The 21,416-nt window shown below is 43.8% G+C and overlaps 1 protein-coding gene and 1 long non-coding RNA gene across 2 annotated transcripts in view; one reads left to right on the plus strand and one right to left on the minus strand.

Moving 5' to 3' along the window:
• Positions 1 to 11,740, plus strand: part of LOC110218950 (uncharacterized) — a 38,828-nt gene extending 27,088 nt beyond the window's left edge. The window contains exons 3-4 of the long non-coding RNA XR_002327452.2: positions 10,276 to 10,395; positions 11,654 to 11,740. This is a non-coding gene — a long non-coding RNA (uncharacterized LOC110218950). The remainder of the gene's footprint in view (positions 1 to 10,275; positions 10,396 to 11,653) is intronic.
• TRIM66 (tripartite motif containing 66) overlaps positions 10,668 to 21,416 on the minus strand; it is a 115,917-nt gene continuing 105,168 nt past the window's right edge. The window contains 6 exon segments of the mRNA XM_078148552.1: positions 10,668 to 14,290; positions 14,716 to 14,937; positions 15,497 to 15,649; positions 16,046 to 16,120; positions 17,731 to 17,863; positions 19,564 to 19,868. Coding sequence (XP_078004678.1) covers positions 14,231 to 14,290; positions 14,716 to 14,937; positions 15,497 to 15,649; positions 16,046 to 16,120; positions 17,731 to 17,863; positions 19,564 to 19,868 — 948 coding nt within the window. The 3' untranslated portion in view covers positions 10,668 to 14,230.

The raw sequence follows: 21,416 nt of genomic DNA on the forward strand, positions 1-21,416 counted from the left end.
CTCATCTGAAAATAAAGGAGTTACATCAGATGATCTCTAAAGTGCCTTCCAGGTCTAAATACCATGATCCTGAGTCTTGGTGTGTTAATCTTGCCCAGAGATTTGCATTTCAGAGGACAATTCATTTAACCAAAGAATGTCTATTGGTGAAATTCATAATGGTGACATTTGGGAGTTGAAGGAGAGGGGTGGTGTTGGCTCTACCAGTCTTTGATCAAAATATATCATCCACCCATGCATATGTACTGGTCTTACCTGGGACTTACAGAGATCTTAAATTGCAACTGAGTTTTCAAACTTATCCCTTCCTTTCATTCTGATTGTATTCTCCCTTATATATTCTCCAGACCAGGAAAGGAGATTTATCACATCCTCTATATTCACTCTGGGTATATCTTCACTTGCCAGACCAGAGAGGGAGACTGGCTTTTCCTGAAGCAGCACCTTGAGGCCAAGGGCTGTACCTTATCATTGCAATCTCTCCCACTGGTAAGCGTGAAGCCTGGCACGTAGTAGACACATAATAAATTTCTTTATTAAATCTTCAGGAAGGAGAAATATTTGGAAATGTCCAGTTAAGCTAGTGCTGATTTAGACAGGTTACTAGCTCCTTTCCAGCTATTTGAAAAGGCTTTGTGAGGACAATTCTAACTTTGGTTTGCTTTTCAGCTTAGAAAAAAGTCCATGAAAAAATCTAATTGCTTCTCTAGGACAGAATTCAAACAAAGCAGTACCTTCCCCCCACACTCTATAACTACAAACAGTTTGGAGGTGTTATTCCAGATTATTATTCCAGTGTAATCCGAGGCTTTAGATGTAAGTAACCTAAGAAATTGGGAAGTTTTCACATCTTTTATTCTAGTGTGAATGGCCAAATTGAAAACAAACCTTACCAAAGACATGTCTGCTTAATTATTTTAGTTACAAAAGTGATACTGTGAGGTCCAACATGTGGCTGCACTGGAATGAATGTGCTAGCAGACCTTGACCTTTCTCTGTCCCTTGCCCCTCCCCACCAGAGGTCTATATAGTTCGACCAATGCCAGAGTTATCCCTATGTTTAGCAGGCTATTGACAGGTGGAAGCCACTTCTGGACCCAACAACCAGGTAAACCATAAGTGCTCAGTTGAGTTTGGAGTCATCCTTCCTAAGAAATAACCTCACTTAAGGTGTTTGAAGTGCAAGCCATCTAAAGATCAGTAAAAGAAACTTGTGATATTTTGCCTGAAAAAGAGAAGATTTGAGGAAAATATGTTATGTCTTCAAGTATTTGAAGACTCATCTTTGGAAAACAGAGATTCAGCTGTGTTCTACTTGACTTTAGAGGGCAGAACAAGGAGCAGTTGAAGAGTGTGGTAGCAGATTTAGGGGTGGCATAACAACACACTTCCTCAAAGTAGAATGAGCTGTCTTGGGAGCTAGTGAGCTCCTTTTCACTGGAGCATTCAAATGGAATTGGGATAACCACTTACTGGGGATGTTACAGTGGGGATTGCTGATTAGTAAATAGTTTGAAATAGATGACCTCTGAAATTCTGTGGCTCAGACATGGAAGATTGTCCATCAGGATGGTGTAGATTGTGTAAGAACTTCACTAAGGAACCTTTGATTTCTTGGAGATGGTGTAGTCATGGGATTAAGAGGTCCCATAGACACCCCTGGACTAAGAAATCCCTCACTCACTAGCTACACAACCGATCTCTCTTTCCCAATGCCTTTCTCTCCGGACAGCTTCAGATCAAGTCAAAATGAGGGCTAAGGGCACCACCTGCTGGTTTTATGGACACACTGCAGCCTCAGAAGCTATTCTTTCTCAAAGATGCTGGTGGTGCCCAACTCCTGGGGAAGAACAGTAGAGCTGATGACCCAGAAGACTGGACATTGCCTGGCTCTCTCTTACCATCTTTGTCTTCCTGATCACCCATAGCTGTGAGCCTTCTTATTTCAGGGAGGAAATGATATCAAAAACTCATAAAATATTCAAGACTGAGTCTTGCCCAGGAATACTTGTATTTTGAAAGAACAATAATGCCTTACTCAAAGGAAGGAGGTACAGTGTAGCGTAGATGTGGGTTCTAATCTCTGTTTTATCACTAACTTGCCGTGTGATGCTGGGTACTCACTTGGTCTCTATGGGCCTCAGCTCCTGCTATTGATCACTACTGGTGAAATTTCAGATCTCTCAAAAAATCCATGAGATCTAGAATGTGAAAATCAACTTAGGGAAGGAGAAGAAAGCCTCCTTACTATAGTTAGGGCTGAAAAGGCAATCAGACCAAGGCTTACCTCTGAGAGAACATATTCTGGGGCTACTAACAAGAAGAGGCATGATTATTTATTCATTCATTCATTTCATCCAGCCATTTATTTAACAAACAAGCTCCATTAGAGAATCTGGGGTTTTTAACCTGAAGGAGAAAAGACTCAGGGTCATGATCACTGTCTCCAAGTATTTAAAAGACTGTCATGTCTAAGAAGGACTAAATTTCTACTTGACCTCAAAGGGTAGGACTGGGAGGAATGCACAAAAGTTGCCAAGCAGCAAATTTCATCTTGATATGAGAAAAAAGCTTCTTAACAATTAAGCAGTCCAAAAATGGAATGGGCTATCTTAGGAAGTAGTGAGTTTCCCCATATTCAAATGGAGATCTTCCAATGGAGGCTGGATGGTCACTTATCAGGAGGATTCCTGCCAGGTACCACTTTGGCTACATGGTCTTTGAGGTCCTTTCCACTCTAGGATTCTAGCAGTCTGTAATTTGTATAATGCCTGTTAGGTTTTAGGCACTGCATGGAGTACAAAGATGAACAGACACAGTTCCTTTGCCCACAAAGCTCCCAGTCTAGTTGAGTTGCTAAAAATGTTGCAACCATAATACAAAGCAGATATGGCTTTAAAAAAAAAAAAGAGAGAGACTTGGAAAGTACAAAGAAAGTGTGATGAAATATCCAAGGAGAAAGAGAAAGAGATGGCTTTCGCTTGGGGAAGATCGACAAAGCCTTCCTGGAGGAAATGACATTGAAGCTGAGCCTTCAGGTTTGGGTAGGACGTCAACAGGTGGAGATGTTGGCAGAGTACACTCCAGTGGGAAAGAAGGAAATATCTCAGGGGCAGAGAATATCTCAGGTCCCTTCCAACTTCAAGAAAATTAAATTTTTCTATCAGTTATTTTTATGTAAATTATTTTAATTATTAAATTACTCTCAATCACATTTTATTGCTTTTCAAAATAGTGTGGTGGTAATAGAGAGGGCGGGAGTAAATTGTTCATAAATTTGGGTTTTAGCTGTTAGTGTTTAGTCCAGGGGTGGGGAACCTGCAGCCTCAAGGCCACATGTGGCCAGTGTAGTCTGTAAAAGTTTCCCCTCCCCCAGTTTAGTCTGTAAAAGGCAGGGTCATTCCAATTCAGACTGGAGACAAACTTGAGCACAGTAGGTGACTTTGTGGTGCTCACCAATCTTCCTGGGCACCTATGGTACATTGGAGATTATTTTCTGGACTAACAGAGCTCACAGGCATGATTATCTGTTCAGCTTGGACATGGTTCACTCCCAGAATTCACTCCTACAGAAAATAAAAAATTCACCACCCACATAACCAAGTCCCATTCCTAAATTTTCTAACCATTTGAGCTGTTCAAAAATAGAAAAGACTATCTCAAGAGGTAGTGAGTATCCTTTCACTGGAAGCCTTCATGTAGAGGCTAGATAACTATTTATAGGGGCAATGTTGGAAGGTGGTGTCTTCCTGCTTCAGGTAAGTATTGAACTGGATTGTCCCCAAATGCTTCATTTAGCTCTAGGATTACTAGAGCTATACAGTGCATTTTGGGGATGGTACAGGGAGTTTTGGACACTAACAGAAGCAAAGGGAGATTTCCGAAGTCTCTAAGGGAAAAGCTGTCTTTTCACCCCCTTTCCCTGCCTTTCCTAAGAAACTTTTGAAATGGGGAGAGGGACTTAGAACTGGCCTCCCTAATCTCTTTGTCCATCCCCACCCTCCACGCCCTGGTTGTCAGAAAAGCCATCAAGTTGCTGCTGGTGAACTTGGGTCTGTCTTTACCTTAAATAGAAGTTCAGTAAGGCCCCTTGCTGCTGCTGCTGGAAGCCCTCAGAGAAGCTTTAAAGGGTCTCATTAGCTTGTTCCAGGTGTGTCTAGTACTTTAATTAGAAGTGTTTTATTAAATGGCAGGTGTGGCCAGCCAAATTTTCCCTGTGGTGCCTCCTGCTGCTGGAGGGCTGCCCAGCTGCAGTGGGTGCTGGGAGAAACACATACTTCCATGACATTCAAACTCCATCAGAAATTTGACACCAACATTCTCTCCTGGCCAAGTGCTTTGAGACTGCACTCTGAGCCAAGTTAGGAAAATCCTCACTGGTTCTTTTGCCTGAGCTTTAAGTGTTGATGAGAAAGAGCCAAGAGAAACTTCTCTCTCACACTAAGAGTCCTGACTTACCCAGCGAAGTATCACCACCACCCTTCTGCTGGCTGGAGGAGCAATACAACACAATACGACCCATCCTATAGTTCTTCTTACACTTACTCCAATGCTCTCTATTGAGTTTATGTGTGATGATCTTATTTTCCCTTTTATATATCTCCAATTCACTTCTAATTTCTTCCAGAATATCGAGTTCTTGCTGTTCAGAACCCTTGCGTCTGCCCATCCTTGCATCCTGTCTACCATGTTGGTGTATTGGTAGGTCTGTGATTTCCTCCGTTTATTATGGGCACGTATCCCTCTACACTGGTGCTAGCACTAACCTCTCCTTCCACATCTTCTCTTCCACCCTGTTCATATCTTAGAGAAAATGGGGCTGCTGCATGTTTTACCATGCCAACCATTTGTTGTGGTGAGGAGCATGTGGTGAGAACATGTGACATGAAAGAGGGGAGAGGCTGGTTGAGACTAGGCATGGCTATAGCATCAGTGACGTCTTGCCCTAGGGTTTCTCCCCTTATGCCATCGTTGTGGTGAGTGGAGATATTGGTGGATGAATCTGTCAGTGTAGGATCAGGGCTTTTGTTGTTCCAGACCCCATACACTTTATGCATCAAAGCTGGAGAAATATGTACTAATGGGGCTGTGGCCAGCTTCATCTCCATTCTACAGCTATCTATCTGAATTGTGCAGGTTCTGCTCATTCCCAGTTCCTATCCCTAGAGAATAAGGCCTGATGGCAGGCATTAGGCATACAGGACATTGTGGGATTATCATCCACGTTGTCCACATAGATCCTCTATGAAAGACCTGCCCAGTAAGTTTAAGACCTTCCTCTTTTGGGTTTTTTGGTTTGTTTTGTTTTCAATATGGAATCAATAGAGCATAGATAAAGAGGAAGAACTTCTGAGATCATCCAGTCCAACCTTTGTACTTTATAGATGAAGAAACTAAGGTCTAGAGAGGTTAGTGATTTGTCTAAGGTCACATAGGTAGTAAATAGCAGAAGAGATTTGAACCCAAAACCCCTGATACCAAATCCAGCAAACATTCCAATGTCACACATGATCTTTTGTAGCTACGCCCTTAATAATGTCCTTTATGCTATTTCTTAAAAGCAACTCATCACTGATTTTTTCCAGTTTCCTAATGATCAAAAATATCAGTATATCTGTATTGTGGAAGGTTGTGGTAGGTTTTTTTCTTTTTTCCCCTAGAAAGTTAGAAATTATAATCTCAAATATATATATATATATATATATATATATATATATATATGTATACATATGTATATATATGTATATATATGTATATATATATATACATATATAAAAAATTCCTTTATAGTTCACAAAATAACCCTCCTGATAACTTTATGAGGAAGGCAGTATAATGATTGTTAAGCCCATTTTAGAGATGAGGAAACTGAGTTTCAAAGAGCCATACTTATACATATACCACATACATACACAGGCATATAGGCATATAGCACCATCTCCATAGACCATATGTATTATCTCCTAAAGACCCTTTATCCTGCTAAATCTTAAGAACCAGGTTCTGCTGAGAAGGCTTTTCTCATTTTGTGTGGAGAAAGCTTCCCAAACCAGGAAAGACTCTCTGACCCCAGTCACACTAAGTGGATGAAACTCAAGAAGGGACATACATATAACTCAGGGACCATCAACTCAAGCCTAAGGACAATGTTTCTTCTTAGATCAGTTGGGAACTCTAGTTCATATTCCACTGATATTATCTAAGAGGGATTTTCTTCCTCCAATTAAGGAGGATTGAGGCTTTGGTATCCCTTGCGTAGCTACTAGGTGCCAAGTTGACCCCTGTGTGCCAGAAAGTCTAAGAAGACAACACATATGCTTCTAGGAGGACATATGGGAAGATAGAGTTGCATTGTGTTACCCCAGTAATGGAAAAGATAACCTAGCTTTTCCCTCTCTATCCCTCATGTGGTTGTATAAAAACTGGTTTCCCAGCTGAATCATGCTTCTTCAACAACAGAGACAAAGCAAAGCTCTGACCTTTTAAATTTTAGGGTCTGACAATGTCCTTCTGAGGTAATTATCTTCTTACAGGACTTCGGTGTGAAGTGATAGGATATACTGGGCCTGTCAATGAAATCTGGTGTGGGCTCATGCCTCAAAATTCTATGAGCTCTGGCCACATAAACCTCGAAATAGAACCAAGAAATCTCTGAGGTTTCATCTAACCATGGTTTCCATCAAAACACCCAGTTCATCTTCCACATCAGCCTACAACATTCCCCAATGGGAGTAGGTACTTGACTAGGAGTCAGAACTGAGTTCAGCTCCTGACTCTGATACTAACACATTGTGGGACCCTAAATAAGTCCCTTTCTCTCTTTGGGCTTCAGTCAAAAGGAATGAGTCCTTGCCCTATGTCCCTTTACTTCCCCTCACTTCAGCCCCACCAGTGGATTATGAAGATGAAAAAAGATGATGGATAGGATCTCATTTCCATAAATTGTAAAGTACTAGACATGTGTGTTTGATTCATTGTCACTGAATCAAAAGTTGCAAGGAATGCGAAGACACATTGTCCCTGCTTTTAGGGAGCCTATGTCGTAGTAAGGAAAGCTGAGACAAAAGCCACAATAAGGCAGAATTGGTAAATACCATATGAGAGGTGCAGAAGATGACTTTACAGGAGTTGAGAGAAAGCTTAAAGCCCTGTATGTTGTGATTTAGGGGTGCTGATCATCTACAAAGTCCTGTTGTGATCTGCTTCAGCGGCAGGAGAGGCCATAGTGGTGAGAGCCTGGAGCCTTAAAGCTAGACTTTTTGCCCTTCCTATTCTATCAACTCCACTGACTCCCTATCTCCTCCAGGTAATAAAATCCTCTCCTTGCCTTTAAAGGCTCTTCATAACCTGGTCCCTTCCTACTGTTCCAATCGTCTTATGCCTTCCTTCCCTCCATGTACTCTATGATCCAGTAACACTGGCCTCCTACTGCTTGCCTGGTTGCTATTTAGTAAGTACCAGTTGGCTGACAGACCACAAGAAATTGATCATAGTTACATATGTATGTTTTTAGCTTCCCTATTAGATTGTAAGCACCCTGACACACATCGTATCTCATGCTTACATCCCCAGTGCCAAGCACAGGGCCATGAACATAGTAAGCCTCTAGTAAATTTATTCATTTGAATTTCTAACTCTTGTGGTGCAATCCAGACCTCATATGGAGTATGCATGAGGAAATTCTGAACACACAGGCAGAGGAGGGAGAGATCCCAGTGCAGAGCTCAGAAAGCTCCCCTGAGCTAAGCAGCAAAGTCAGGAGGCCACGGTATTGGTGGGGGGGAGAGTCAGGAGGGCAGAAAGAGAGCTGGATTTATCATTCAAGAATGTGGGTTCAGAGCCCAGCTCTGTTACCATTTCTTTAATTTACTCTCTTTCGGACAGTTTCTCATTGAACAAATGAAAGGCACTGGACTAGATGGTCATTAGTGTCCCTTCTAACTCTAAATCTATGATCCTTTGAAAGTGGAATCTAATGGCAGCTGTGTTTAATTGTATTGTGATGGTGCTGGATTCTTGGTGCTGATTGTATTGTGATGGTGCTGAGTGAACCTACTATGAGAGTTCCTTAAGAACTGATGAGAGAGAGAGAGAGAGAGAGAGAGAGAGAGAGAAGAGAGAGAGAGAGAGAGAGAGAGAGAGTTCTGTCCAGGTGTTGCAGCTCTCTGGCCAGCTCCAAATATCACAGAAAAGAGCCATGAATCCTGTCCTTTCTGACACTGGTGTGATTGACAGACCCTCATCTGCTAGTCATTGCATGGCCCCACTTCCTCTTCCCCTACTCCCTAGTCCACCAGGGGCTTAGTCTTCCTTCCAGGCTAATAGCTCCAGGCAGAGAATCACAGAATCCTTTGAAAGAGGGGAACCTCTCAAGGTCATGTAGTCATCTATCTTGCCTCTGGACAGTACTATAGCTAAATTAATTCAAGGAGACAAGACAGAATATAACATTTCTATTCTGAAATGCCTGCCCTGTTGGATGACTTAAGATAAACTGACAAGGCCTGGCCTGCCTTGGCTCGGGCCTCTCTGTACTTCTTCCTTCCCCCAGTTCTTAGGACGGTTGAATGAAGAACACTTGCTCAAAGATCAATAAATATTTACCAGGATGGTGAGGTGAGTAACTCAAGGTGAATAAGCACCAGTGTCTAGAGGCCTAGAAGTTATCCCTGGCTAAGGACAGGAATGGCCCTGGAGAACTTGGGCTCTGGCAGGCCTGTCTTAACTCCCACATGACCAGATCATGCTTCCTATAAGCGGTACTCCCTCCACAGTTTTGGTCAGGACTCTGTCCACAATGCGAAGGGCCCAGGAAGTGATGTTTGGAGTGATGCTGGGACAGGCCCTTTCTCTATACTTGCAAAACCATCACAATGAAGAAAGCTTCGGGGGGGAGGGGGATGGTTCTTTTAATGTTGCCAGTAAATCCTCTGTTTTACATTTTTTTAAAAAATCAAGAGCCCCTTCCCCCCCAAACCACAGCAGTAAGAGAAATACAAGACACAAACTTGATGAACTGCTAATAAACAAAGAGGTGGCTCTATCAGATAATTAAGTGTGAGAAGAACTATTCTCAGCCACTGGGGAGCTGGTTTGCTATGCAATGCCATTCATGACATATCTGAGTACTGGTTTTAGGTCTCAACAAATACTGCCCTCATCCCCACCCGTACAGTCACATCCTGGGGCTGCCGTTTGGTGAGGGTCCTTCTTGTCTTTACTAACCACCCATCTGGTGCCCAAGTGAGGTCAAGAATAGTTACAAAAATGTCTTCTTATCAAGACCAGGGTCACTGATGGGGAATTAAACTTTGGTACACCTGATGTTTTTCTAGGACACTCAACAGATTGACCAGGAAGGCTCATCTCCATCCACTCCCCAGCCCCAGAACTACCAGGGCTATAAGTGGAGCTGTCTATATGAGGCTTGGTGCTTGGAAAGGAGGAAGACATCTTTGGGCCTAGCATCTCCTGCTCAAAGTTTGCTCAAAAAACTCTGGGTCAGTCCCAGGAAAAGGTCTTGGCAGCAGATGCTACTAGGTGCCAGGATGGGCTTGGATCCCTTTGGATGGGGCTGGGCATGTTTGGAGCAAGGCCCAGTGTATCTTGAATTCATTCCAGGGCAGTGATCGTCCTTATTCCTCAGCAACAACACAGAAAGAAAGACCAAGGGCAGGAATAGGCAGAGAGAAACCAGGACCTGGGTTGTGCTTGGCTTCTTGATCAAAAAGTGCCCTTCAGGGAAAGAAATGCATTCTCCAGTGGGCCCCTGCACCAGAGAGCAAAGTACCCTGGGCACAGGGGCTAAGCACCAGTGTGTCCTTGCTAACACAAGGTTTGGAAAAAATGAGAAGGAACTTCATCATGATACTGAGGCACCTCAACATGGCAGTGTTTGGCATATGCTGTGGAGAGAATAATGAGTTATCCAGATGAAAAAGATATTTGAACCCTGACTTTCCTTAAATATATTCTTTTAGTTCCAAAACTAGATTCTATTCAACTTAGAGCAAAAGTATCCTTCCATCTCAAGGCAGAAGGGATGGAGGAAGAATAAAATATTAGTAACATCAATTCACAGTGAGAGGGAGGGGACATTTCCTAGGATCAGAACTGACAAAGGAATTGAATTCTTTGTTCTTGATCCATTTTGAAAATGAATGCATGCTCACCCCACAATCCAGCTATTTCCCAGTTAGTTAAAAGGCCAGTTGTATCTCTTGGTCCAAAGGCAATACAATGACCTAAGTTCTCATGGGTCTGTTTCTCCTCCAGGATCACCAGGGGCAAAATGATTTTCAAACAGCCAATCTTCAAACACTGCATGAAGTGACAGTCTTCCTGGGTTAGAGGGGAAACATCCATCAGCTAGGCTTGATGTGAAGTCCTCAGAAGGTAAAAGTATCCAAATCCTATTTTGTTTCTGTTTTCTCTAATAAAGAGAATGGTCCTCAGACTAAGGAATATAGAACAAAAATAGTTAACAGCATATTCAAACCCGAGGTTACTGAGGAACTAGTAAGAGAGTACCTAGCTGCCATCAATGAGTTTAAGTCATCAAGCCTGGATGAATTATATTCCATATTGTGAATATGATTTCTTATAGAGGTATGTTGGTGATCTTTGAAAAATGGGAAAGGTGCAGCAGGACTGAAAAAACACAGATATCCAGATTTTCAAAAGAAGTTTTATTCTTCAAATAATAGGTCAGGCCAGGCACAGTGGGGGTGCCTAGAGTCCCTGCTGCAGAGGATGATGGATCACTTGGGCTCTGACCTTCTGAGCTGCACTAGGGCTCAAACCAATCGGGTGTCCACACTAAGTTTGGAACTAGTATGCTAAGCCCCAGGAGCAGATGGACACTAGGCTACCTCAGGAGGGCTGAACCAGCCCAAGTCACAAAAACAGAGGAGGTTAAAGCTTCTGTGCCAATCAGTGTTAATATTGGGCCATGAATGGCCCTGCACTTCCAGCCTGGAAGAGACAGGGAGACCCAGTCTCAAAAAAAACCAAACAAAAAACAAGCTAGAGGTCAATGAGTTTAACTTTCATTCTAGAATACTTTAAGAGAGAGCTTTTGAGCACCCAGAAATCCCTGGTTTCCTTCAAGATTCAGCTCAAGCAGCACCGTCACTGCTAGTTCATTCCCTCCCAAAGTTACCTGGTAACTGCTCTCTCTATGTACATGTATAGGTACTTACTAGTTGTGTGACCCTGGCAAGTCACTCAGCTTCTGTTTGCCTTTCCTCCACTGCAAAATGGTGATGATAATGTTTCCTACATCCCAGCGTTGTCATGAGGATTAAATGATAACATTTGTAAAGCGCTTAGTACAGTGCTTGGCATTTAGCAGGTGCTATATGAATGCCTTTTCCTTCCCTATCTGTGTCTATGTATAAGTGTATAACACATAGATGTGTACCCATGTGTATGTATTTATACACGTGCATGTCATCTCCCCCATTTGAATGTAATTTTTTAAGGGCACAAACTTTTTTCATTTGTCTGTCTCCCCAACAATTAGCACTGGGCCTAACACACTTAATAAATCCTTCTGATTGACTGATTAGAAAGGGAAACTGATCCCAATGAAGCAGCCTAGGTTCACCAAGAACTAGTTATGAAAAACTAACTTCATTTCCTTTTCTGACAGGATGACTCAACTAGTATATGAGGAGAATTCCATCGATACAACATACCTGAACTTCAGCAAGACATTTGACAGTGTTTCTCGGAATAATTATGTGGGCAAGACAAGGGCAGCTTGGTGACACTAATAAGACAGTTTCACAAAGGTAAATTCAGAATTGGTTGAATGACCAGGCTCAAAGAACAGTGACTCTGTAATAGAACAGTAGTAGAATCCATCAACAGTGAGTTGTTGCCAACCTGGAGGGATGCTGCTAATGCAACATCATAGGGCTCTGTCCTCGGCTCTGTTCTCTTCAGCATTTTTCTCATGGAACCATGAAAAATAACCATGTAGTCATGCTTAACACATTTATCACAGATTTGCAGATGATATGAAATTGGGAGCAGCTGCTAACCTATTGGATGAAAGAACCAGGATCCCAAAAGGTCTCTACTGGCTTGTGAAATAAGCACAATCTAATTAGATGAAATCTAAAAGGGATACCTGCAAAAGTCACAAACTTGCATTAAAAAAAATACATTGTATAAGTGCAGGAGTTGAGTAGAGTATATTACATGATAGTTTCAGTTTAAGAAAAAAAAAGACCTGGAGATTTTAATGGATTGTAAGCTCAATGTAAGTCAACAGTGTGACATGGCAGCTCCCCCCCCCACCAAAAAAAAAAAAAGGAAATGCAGTCTTGGGCTGAATTCCCTAAAGTAAGGGAGATGATGATCCTGCTGTCCTTTGCCCTGGAGCACTGTGTTCAGTTCTAGATATCACATTTTAGGAAAGACTGAAACATATCTAGACAGAGTCAACCAGAAAATCATATAAAGATTAGCTTAAAAAACTGGGAGTGTTTAGATTGAAGAAGAGAAAATTAAGGGCTAACACAATAGCTTTCTTTAAGAATTTAAGGGGCTGATATATAAAAGAGACATCAGACTTATCTTGATTGACCCAGTGGGCCCTGCTAAAAACGAACAGTCACAGCAGTAGGGAGGTGTGAGAAGAGCCCCAGATTTAGAGACAGAGGACCTGGATTCAAATTCTGGTTATGTTATTTACTGACCATCTGACTTTGGGCAAGTGACTGAATTCCCCTCTCTAGGCCTCAGTTTCTTGATCTGTAATATAAAGGGATTGTAAAGTACCTTCCCACTCTAAATGCTTTGATCCTATAGGTAGAAGTCACAGAGAGCCAGTTTTCAGCATAGCAGAAAGAAAACCTTCTAAACAATTAGAGTTCTCCAATGGTAGAATGGGCTACATTTGGAGGCAGTGAGTTCCTCATGACGGGTGGTCTTCAAAAAGAGGCTGGATGACCACCTGTTGGGCATGCTATAGTAGATATTCCTGTCTGAGAGTAAGTTGAGTTAGATGGCTTCTGGGAGCCCTCCCAGTCCAGGGATTCTATGATTTTATGACACAAATAGAAAGCAGAAGGAAGGTAAACAAAAGGAGGGCTTGCCCTTTCCTGGACAGTTTCAAAAGGGGGAGTGTTCACCACAGGCAGGACATCCACTGAGGGCTCCTTCCACAGTGTATTCTTCATGGCGGTAACATTACAAAAGGCATCACTGTGGCCCCTGCACTGGACCCAAGAGGTTGTCTGAGGGACCATTAATGCTCCTTCCCTATAATGCCTCCATCTCCCACTGACAAGCAGAGCGGCCCTAGCATCCCAAGCACTACGTGGGCTCAGAAGACACAGATCACAAAACCAACCCCAGGAAACAAAGTCAAGGACTCCAATGTGGATCAAAAGATTGCTCTCCAGTCAGCTGACACCACCTTATGGGAGACACCTTTGGGGCCAAGAAAAGAAGCTTACTAGAGAGAGGTACTTGCCAGTAATAAGGGGCACAAAACAGGCTAGAACACTCAGGTTGCCTTAATCCCTCCAAAGGGAAAGCTTAAATATTTGTGTTAGATGGCCCAAGCAAAGCCAAGAGCCTAGACACCAGTAAAACAGTGTGTTCAAATGAGGTACACCTGAGTGATGTCAGGAAACGAAGATGAAGAAACAGGCAGCCCCTTCCTCCTTCATGCCTGATTACAAGGAATGGATACCTCAAGATGCTTAGAAGGTGAAGGGCAAGAAGCCTATCTTACTGACAGGCAGAGATTTAGAACAAAGGTGGCTAGCATGCCCTGTAAGGATTCCACCTTAATCTCCTCAACAAAAGGAGCAGTTCCCAGTGGCTACTTTGTCCACTCTGTGTCAGGGATAACAGGTCAGCTGAAGTACTAAGTCCTTCTCTCCCTACTCCTACCTATAGGTAAACAGAGGAAAAGGAGCTGGAGGGCCCAGTGTACTCCAAAAGGCAGCATTCGCCATGGAGCCTGAGGACTGGTCCAGCCTGACAAGAGTTTTGCTTTAGCAGGAAGCTGTCATCTGCTGGATTTCTTTCCCAGAGTTTCATGACTATAACCTCCATGGAAATGCTGCAGATGCCCACGGGAAAGCTGCTCAGAGACACTCCTGTAATCCGAATTCTCCAGAGGATGTGGCCTGAAGGATAGCGAGGAATGGGTAAGGGACCGGTGCTGTCAGAATTCTGGGCCACCTCCTGTTGTGGAAGAACAGTGTTCTCACACCTGCGGGAAGCCGCTGGCCAGACGGAATGAGAGTCTTTTTGCTCTCTCACTCTCCTGGAAAGAAAACATCAGAGTAATTTAACACAGAGCCTTGAGTTCCTTTTAAGGAAGTCTGACTAGGCTTTCCCTAAGGCTCTGACCTTATCCCACCCAAGGACAACTGGCTGGGGAGACTCCTAGAGACCTGGGGAGTCTAAGGAAAGCCTTGGTAGGACTATCTCCCCATTCCCAAGCCTCCTCGGGGGTGGGGCAGCAGAAGGCAGTCTTTCTCTTTTCTTCCACAAACCCAAAGCCTGTGTCATGGTTATTAGTTGCAATTACTTCCCCAGGCCTGACTGGCAAATGGCACTGTCTTACCCAGCACTGATAAGGAAGCCATGTTTATGTAAGTACCAATGTAACATTTCAGAAACCTCCTAGCTCCAGTTGTCCCCGGCCTGCCAAACACAAGCACAGCTCCCCTCACACCTCATACTTACAGTATGGCGACGTCTCCTCTTGGGCTGGGTGTATTCCTGCCCGTAGGCAGGCCAGGGGAAGCCCTGTGGAGTCACAGAGCCACCGCTCTCGTGCTCTGCCTCCTCTGTGTCGGAGTCCTCCTGCCTTGGCCGAGCAAACAGTTTCTCAGGATAGATCTCCTTCAGCCAGCCCTCGAAGAAGACCTCCAGGCATCGGCCAGCCTCGGCTACCTCTGAGTCAGGCTGCACAGGGAGGCAAGCACCAAAGTCAGTCCACGGCTTTGTAACTAGAATGTATAGGCATGGGAGTCCATTCCTTAGGCACACAGAGAGTGTAGGCTCCCAGTGTGACACGTGTGGCCCACAGAGCAGAGCCACTATTTGGTCACTATTTGGCCCATCAGCCCATCTGGACCATTTCTCTGAAGCTGCCATTTAAAAAACTATCTTTTAACTGGACTAGTTAGGGAATGGGCTTGCAGCCCACTGGTGTGGTCTCCCTTGTCCACTCTACTCCCCACCCTTAGGAAAGATTCCTGGATTTGGCATCAGAAGACCTTACTATGTGTGTGACCAGACAAGCCGTATTGCCTCACTGGCTCTCAATCTCCTCATCTGTACAACGAGATGGAATCAATCAGATGCGCTGCAAGTTCCCTGACAGCTCCAAAGCCAGGATCCCCCCTATCTTGTTCCTATGTCTGTGCTCGCCAAAGCCTAAACACGAGGCCAAGAGCAAAGAAATAACAGACACTGTGGACCTTTGGGTGCCTGGAGGTGAGGAAGGGAGGGCAGGACTCACGTAATTGAACTTTGCACAGTTCCAGAACATGAGGCGAACATCAGCCACCACCTCCTCTGGACTCAAGTAGTGGGAGATGTCTTTCTTCTGGAGCTTTCTCCGGATAATTGACAAATCCATGGGCCTCTTGATGATCTGGTAATAATGCCGAGCCTAGAGTGAGAGAAGAGGAGGAAGAGAAAAGAATTAGCAAAGGACAAGGAGGAGGAAAAAGAAGAAAAGGAGGAAGGAGTAAAAGAATGAGGTGAAAAGAAGGAGGGAGAGCCAGAAAGTGGACCAGAGGGATGAGAGGATGGCCAAATGGACTATGTTAGCTCTCCTCTGCTGCCTGCAAAAACTAGGACCATGTGTCAACATCACACCTCACTGGGCCCAGGGTGACTCCTCCCAGGAAAAATGGAACCAAGAGTATCCTTTTACAGCCATCCTCATTGACCAGGGCTGGGAGGCCTCCTGGGGAGAGGCCACATTACATAAAACCACAGTGATCCTCCGGGAAAAGCAGGTGCTCTGGGGATCCCACAGTGGATGTGAAGGCCTGGGACTTACCAGTGGGCTGACGGGCTCATGGAATGGGAGACTGAGGCTGCTGCAGCACAGGGACAGCACCAGCTTTTCACATTTCTATAAAAAGCAAAGTTGACAAGGATACTATTTTTTATTAGCGTCTGGGAGGGTAACCAGATGTGAATCAAGTACTGCTCATGGCGCATAGAGACCCCCTGTGTTTGGTTAAGTCTTTTTTCTCCCTTGTGGCTTATTTTCCTTACCTAATAAAGGAGACCAGTCCAAGAGACACACTAACACACTACTGGCAAGGCTGTGAATTGGTCCAGCCAGAATGGCACAGTGCCCCTAAAGTCACTGATCTGTGCATATCCTTTAACCCAGCTATGCCACTAACTAGGCCTATACCCCAAAGAGGTCAAAGAAAGAGAAAAAGGATGTATATATAAAAAACTATTTACAGAAGCTCTTTTTGTAGTAGTAAAGACCTGGAAACTAAGAGGGTGCCCATCTATCATTGGAATAGCTAAACAATTGTTGTATAGTAATGAATAATGAAATACTATTACTCCATAAGAAATGACAAAATGGGGCAGCTAGTAGCACAATGGAGAGAACACCGGCCCTGGAGTCAGGAAGACCTGAATTCAAATTTGGTCTCAAACACTTACTAACTGTGTGACCCTGGGCAAGTCACTGTGTGACCCAATTGCCTCATAAAAAAGAAAGGAAGAAAGAAAGAAAGAAAGAAAGAAAGAAAGAAAGAAAGAAAGAAAGAAAGAAAGAAAGAAAGAAAGAAAGAAAGAAAGAAAGAAAGAAAGAAAAAGAAAGAAAGAAATGACATAATGGACAGATTCAGAGATATCTGGGAAGACTTGTATGAACTGATATAGAGTGAAGTGAGCAGAATTAGAAGAACAATTTATATGATAAGAACATTATGCAGAAAACAATTTTGAAAAATGAGAATTTTAAGCAATGCAAGGACCAACCTTGATTCCAGAGGACTAATGATGAATCATTCTACCTACCTCTTGATAAAGAGGGAGTGGAATCAAGATACAGAATAACATATACCTTCAGATACAACCAATATAAAAATGTGTTTTGTTTGAACACGTATTTTTGTTACAAAGGCTTTTTTTTCTTTTTCAATGGGGGGAGGGTACACAGTCAGAAGATAAAAGTATAATAGAAAGAAAGAAGGAAAGAAACAAAGAAAGAAAAGGAAAGAAAGAAAGGACAGTCATTGATAAATAATTTTTTTTAAATGCAGAGAAAAAAAACAGAAGAAAGCTCAGAACGAAGCACAGACAACCAGGTCAGCTTTGAAAATTACAGTCTGAATTTAATATACTTAAAAAGAAAATTAAGCTATCTATAATGAGGGTGTGCAGTATCATATGTAATTCTCTTTTCCTGACCTACTGTGTACATGGAAATGCCCTTTTTTTTTTTGGTGTTGGTTAAGTTCAGAATAAAAATAAATGAAAAAAAGAAAGGAAACTAGCCCCAGCGGTTGACTATGAGAACCAGTAACAACAGCTTCAACAAAAAATTGATAAGAAGGCACCACTTCCCTTCTGAAATCTTCTTGTAAATACAGAGGGTAGCCAAGTTTACTTAGACTTTATAAGGGAACTTCTCCTGAAGTGGGGTGTGTGCCTTCCCTGGCCATGGAAGCCCCGTCTCTTTGTTAGGGGTCCCTCAGAAACCTCTCCACCCACCTTCTGATCATACTCGCTCAGGCCAGGAAGCCCACGTCCTCCGGGACTGGCATGGTCATATCGAGTATTGTCACAGTCGTATTCCACCTCTGGCTTGGTTAGGCTCCTGCAGAGGGTGCACACCCACTCACCCCTGCAGCACAAGAAACAGCATCAGTGCTGACTTTATTGCTCACTATCACAGACTGCTACAGAACTCATTCATGCATATCTGCAAAAATATTTAGACATGGGGAAGGAAGGGCTCCTGTAGTAAGAGACAATACTTTCTAAACATCAGCCAGTCCTGGGGAAGACTGCTTGCTAATTTAAAAGGAAATCAATATGGCTCCCATCTATCCTCCTATTCCTGTGTAATATTTCAATAATCTAAGTCTACAAGCGTTTGTTAAGCATTGACTGGGTGCAAAGCACCAAGCTAGGAAAGTGCTGGGATACAAAGAGAAAATGAAGAACAGTCTTCACCTTCTATGAGATTCCATTCAATTGGAGACAGAGGAGGCAGAATATGTAAACAGGGCAGGCTGTACCCAATCACTTGAGGATAGAGCACACTGATGACTAGGGCATCAGGACATCTTCACCAGAACCTCTCAGAAGAGGGCATAAAGGGAAAGCCTGGAATGCTCTCCATCACAAACTGTCTGGCAAGTTGTTCCTTTACAGGATTTTCCATCCCCTACCTCCAGGCCTTGTGCAGCTGGAATGTGCTCCACCCTCAGCTCTACCTTCCTTCAAAGTACAACTCTGGTACCATCTCCTGAATGAGGCCTTTCCTGAGGTCCTCAGTTACTAACACTCCCTCTCAAAAATGATTTGCATAACTGCACATATTTTGCATCTGCTTCTCTATGTATACATCGTATTTCCTCCCACTCCCTCCACCCCATAGAATATCAGTTCTTTGAGGATGGGGGCTGTTTCATTTTTGTCTTTGTATCACCTGTAGTCAGCCCTTACTAAGCCCTTACTAAATATTGATTGAAGTCGACTCCTTTATACTTCAGGGTTACTTCCAGTTACAAATCAATTAATCAAGCAAGTATTTATTAAATACCTACTGTGTGTCAAACCCTGTGTTAGGGATTATGGAAACAAATGAAGACAAAAACTCTGCTCCTTGAGGAGCATGGAAGCATGAGAGAGCCCATCACGTCTGAAGAGACCCGAGTCTGCCAGGAGGGCAGGACTAGAGAGTACACAGAAGACAGGAGGATGTAAGAAGCCTGGAACAGCAGAATGGGGACAGACTGCAAAGGGCTTTAAATGCCAAACAAAAGACTTTGCATTTGAGATAACAGGGAGCCCCTAAAGGTTACTGGGGGGTGGAGCCACATGGTCAGACCTGTGCTTTAGGAAAAATCATTTTGGCAGCTGTATGTAGGATGGGTTGGAGAGGGGAGAGACAGAAAACAGTGTGGAAGCTACTGCCGCAGTCCAGACTAGAGGGGATGAGGACCAGAAGTGGGTGGTGGCTCTGCAAGTAATTGCAAAGGGGCATAGGCAAGAAATGTTATGGAAATAGAAACAACAAGACCTGGCAAGTTCATGGACATTTGGGGGAGGTGAGAATGAGGAGTCAAGAACGATGATACCATGGTTGTGAACCTGGGTAACTCTCAGGAAAGGATGGTGGGGCCTTCAACAGTAATAGAGAAGTTTGGACGAGGGTTAGATTTAGGGGACAAGCCTCTCAGGACAGAAAGAGCCTAAACAGATCCATGGTTCCCAGCCCTTCTGTCCTCTCTGGCAGGACACAGACCTCAGTGCCTCGAAAGGTTTTTCTGGCAAGAACACATCACGGGCATGGTGGTGGGCACTGCACTCCCTTACCCGGGGAAACTGAGCAGAGCCGGAACGTGGCAGGAGAGGTGGTACACCTTGGGGCAGTGGTCACAACAAAGCAGCTCCCCCCCATTCAGACACACAGCACAGAAGTCCTCATTCTCAATTGGGTCTGTGTTGGGAGCTGAGGGAGACTTCTTGGCTCCAGGGTTACAGTGGCTCCTTTGTTCCCCAGGAGATGGGGTCCCAAACAATGGCAATTTCGGCCCAGCTGGGAAGCCTACAGGAGCATTTCTCTCTTCTGGATTCTCAGCCTTAGGCTTCAAAGCATCTGGCAAACCATCCTGGTTGACCTTTGGAGAGAAAGGAACGTCAGAGAGTCTTAGCAACTTGGTCTCTAGTCCACTTCTGCTTAAGGCCCTGCAGGAGGATCATTGCCTTACAGGAGATGGAACAGGCTGAGAGAGGTCAGGAGGGGAGACAATGACTCTTTATTATGTGAATCCACAACAGGGAGGGGTCACAGTCCCTAGGAAGCCCAATTGGTGGGAGGAGTACTGACTGATTTCTGATGGCTTCTTTTCAATCTAAGCTATTCAGAAGTCAAAAAAGGTTGAGAGGATTGGGGTAGAGCTCTCCCCTTCATCCCACCCTGCTACCATTCTCCTAGTACACACATGTCCAGTCATTCTCCACATACTCCTTCTGCATATGAATTCATGCTGGTATTCTCAGGGGCCATGAGGCTTAAGATATGTGCGCTGCAGGATACTGTCTGATTGCAAGGCCCAAGGCCAATGGCAAGATCAGAAGCATTCAGACTCTAATTACCAGAGTCACTGGACCACAGAAGTGACCCCTGAACCTGACTTCTCATGGCAGCCCAGGAGTTGTCTGAGTTTGAGGAGAAGTATGATCACAGTAAAGAAAGAAGAGAACCAAGATGTTGAGGGCCAGCTCTGACAAGTCAGAGGATTCAGGCCAGTCCAAGATTTCCCTGTTGCTTTCCTTTATCCAATGGCTGCCTAAGTCAGGAATGTAGGCTCTCCAACCCCCCTGTTCCGTCTCTCTTGAGAACAGAAGGACCTTGAAGATTACAGGGAAGTGAGAAAACAGTTCAGGGTGACTCCCTTGGTTAGCGTTCCCATGAGAAAAATAATTGTTGTTACTTTGCCTTTGCTACTTTGGGTGATGTTCCCATGCATTAAAGATATAAAAACCCGAACCCTCTGTCCTTTTACACCTTCCACCTGGCCCGCATGTCTTTCTCTTTTCATACTCGACCGGCATTCAAACACAGCCTGTGGCACCAAGAGTAGGGCATCGGATTGGAAAGTCAGACCAGCTGATCTCCAGGGCCTTTCACCTCCCCTTTTTCCACAATGTAACACCCAAGACACCATGGTATGGTGCCCTAGGTCCTTCCTTTCAGAGGTAAAAGATCTGTGATGAAAGGGCCTTCCCTGATAACTAGTTTGGGAGTAGGGAGGAGAAGAGGAAGCAGTGAGATGGTGAGAATGTGTTGACATTGTGGTAGGGTCATGCATATTTAAGGATTTTTTTTTCTAATAATGCCAAAAGTATATTATCTTTGGAACCTAGAATTGGAAAAAAATATATTAGAGGCATTAAAAAATGGAACGGGCTGTCTTTGGGGTTATGAGCTCCCTTTCACTAGAGGTTCATGGGATTGAATGATGTCAATAGAGGGCTTAGAGGTCATTTAGTCCAAGCCCCTTATTTTCTAGAGAAGGATAGCATGGACCAGAGAAGTAATTTACCTAAAGCCACATAGGCAGCAAGCAGCAGAATCAGAATTTAAATCTAGGATTTTTGACTAGCCAATATTCTTGGTGCTCCTTCAAGGGAAGGCTGAAAGCCCAATCACTGGGAATACAGTA

Source organism: Phascolarctos cinereus, unplaced genomic scaffold, assembly GCF_003287225.1.
Source record: "Phascolarctos cinereus isolate Bilbo 61053 unplaced genomic scaffold, phaCin_HiC Scaffold_9;HRSCAF=440, whole genome shotgun sequence".
NCBI classification, from domain to species: domain Eukaryota; kingdom Metazoa; phylum Chordata; class Mammalia; order Diprotodontia; family Phascolarctidae; genus Phascolarctos; species Phascolarctos cinereus.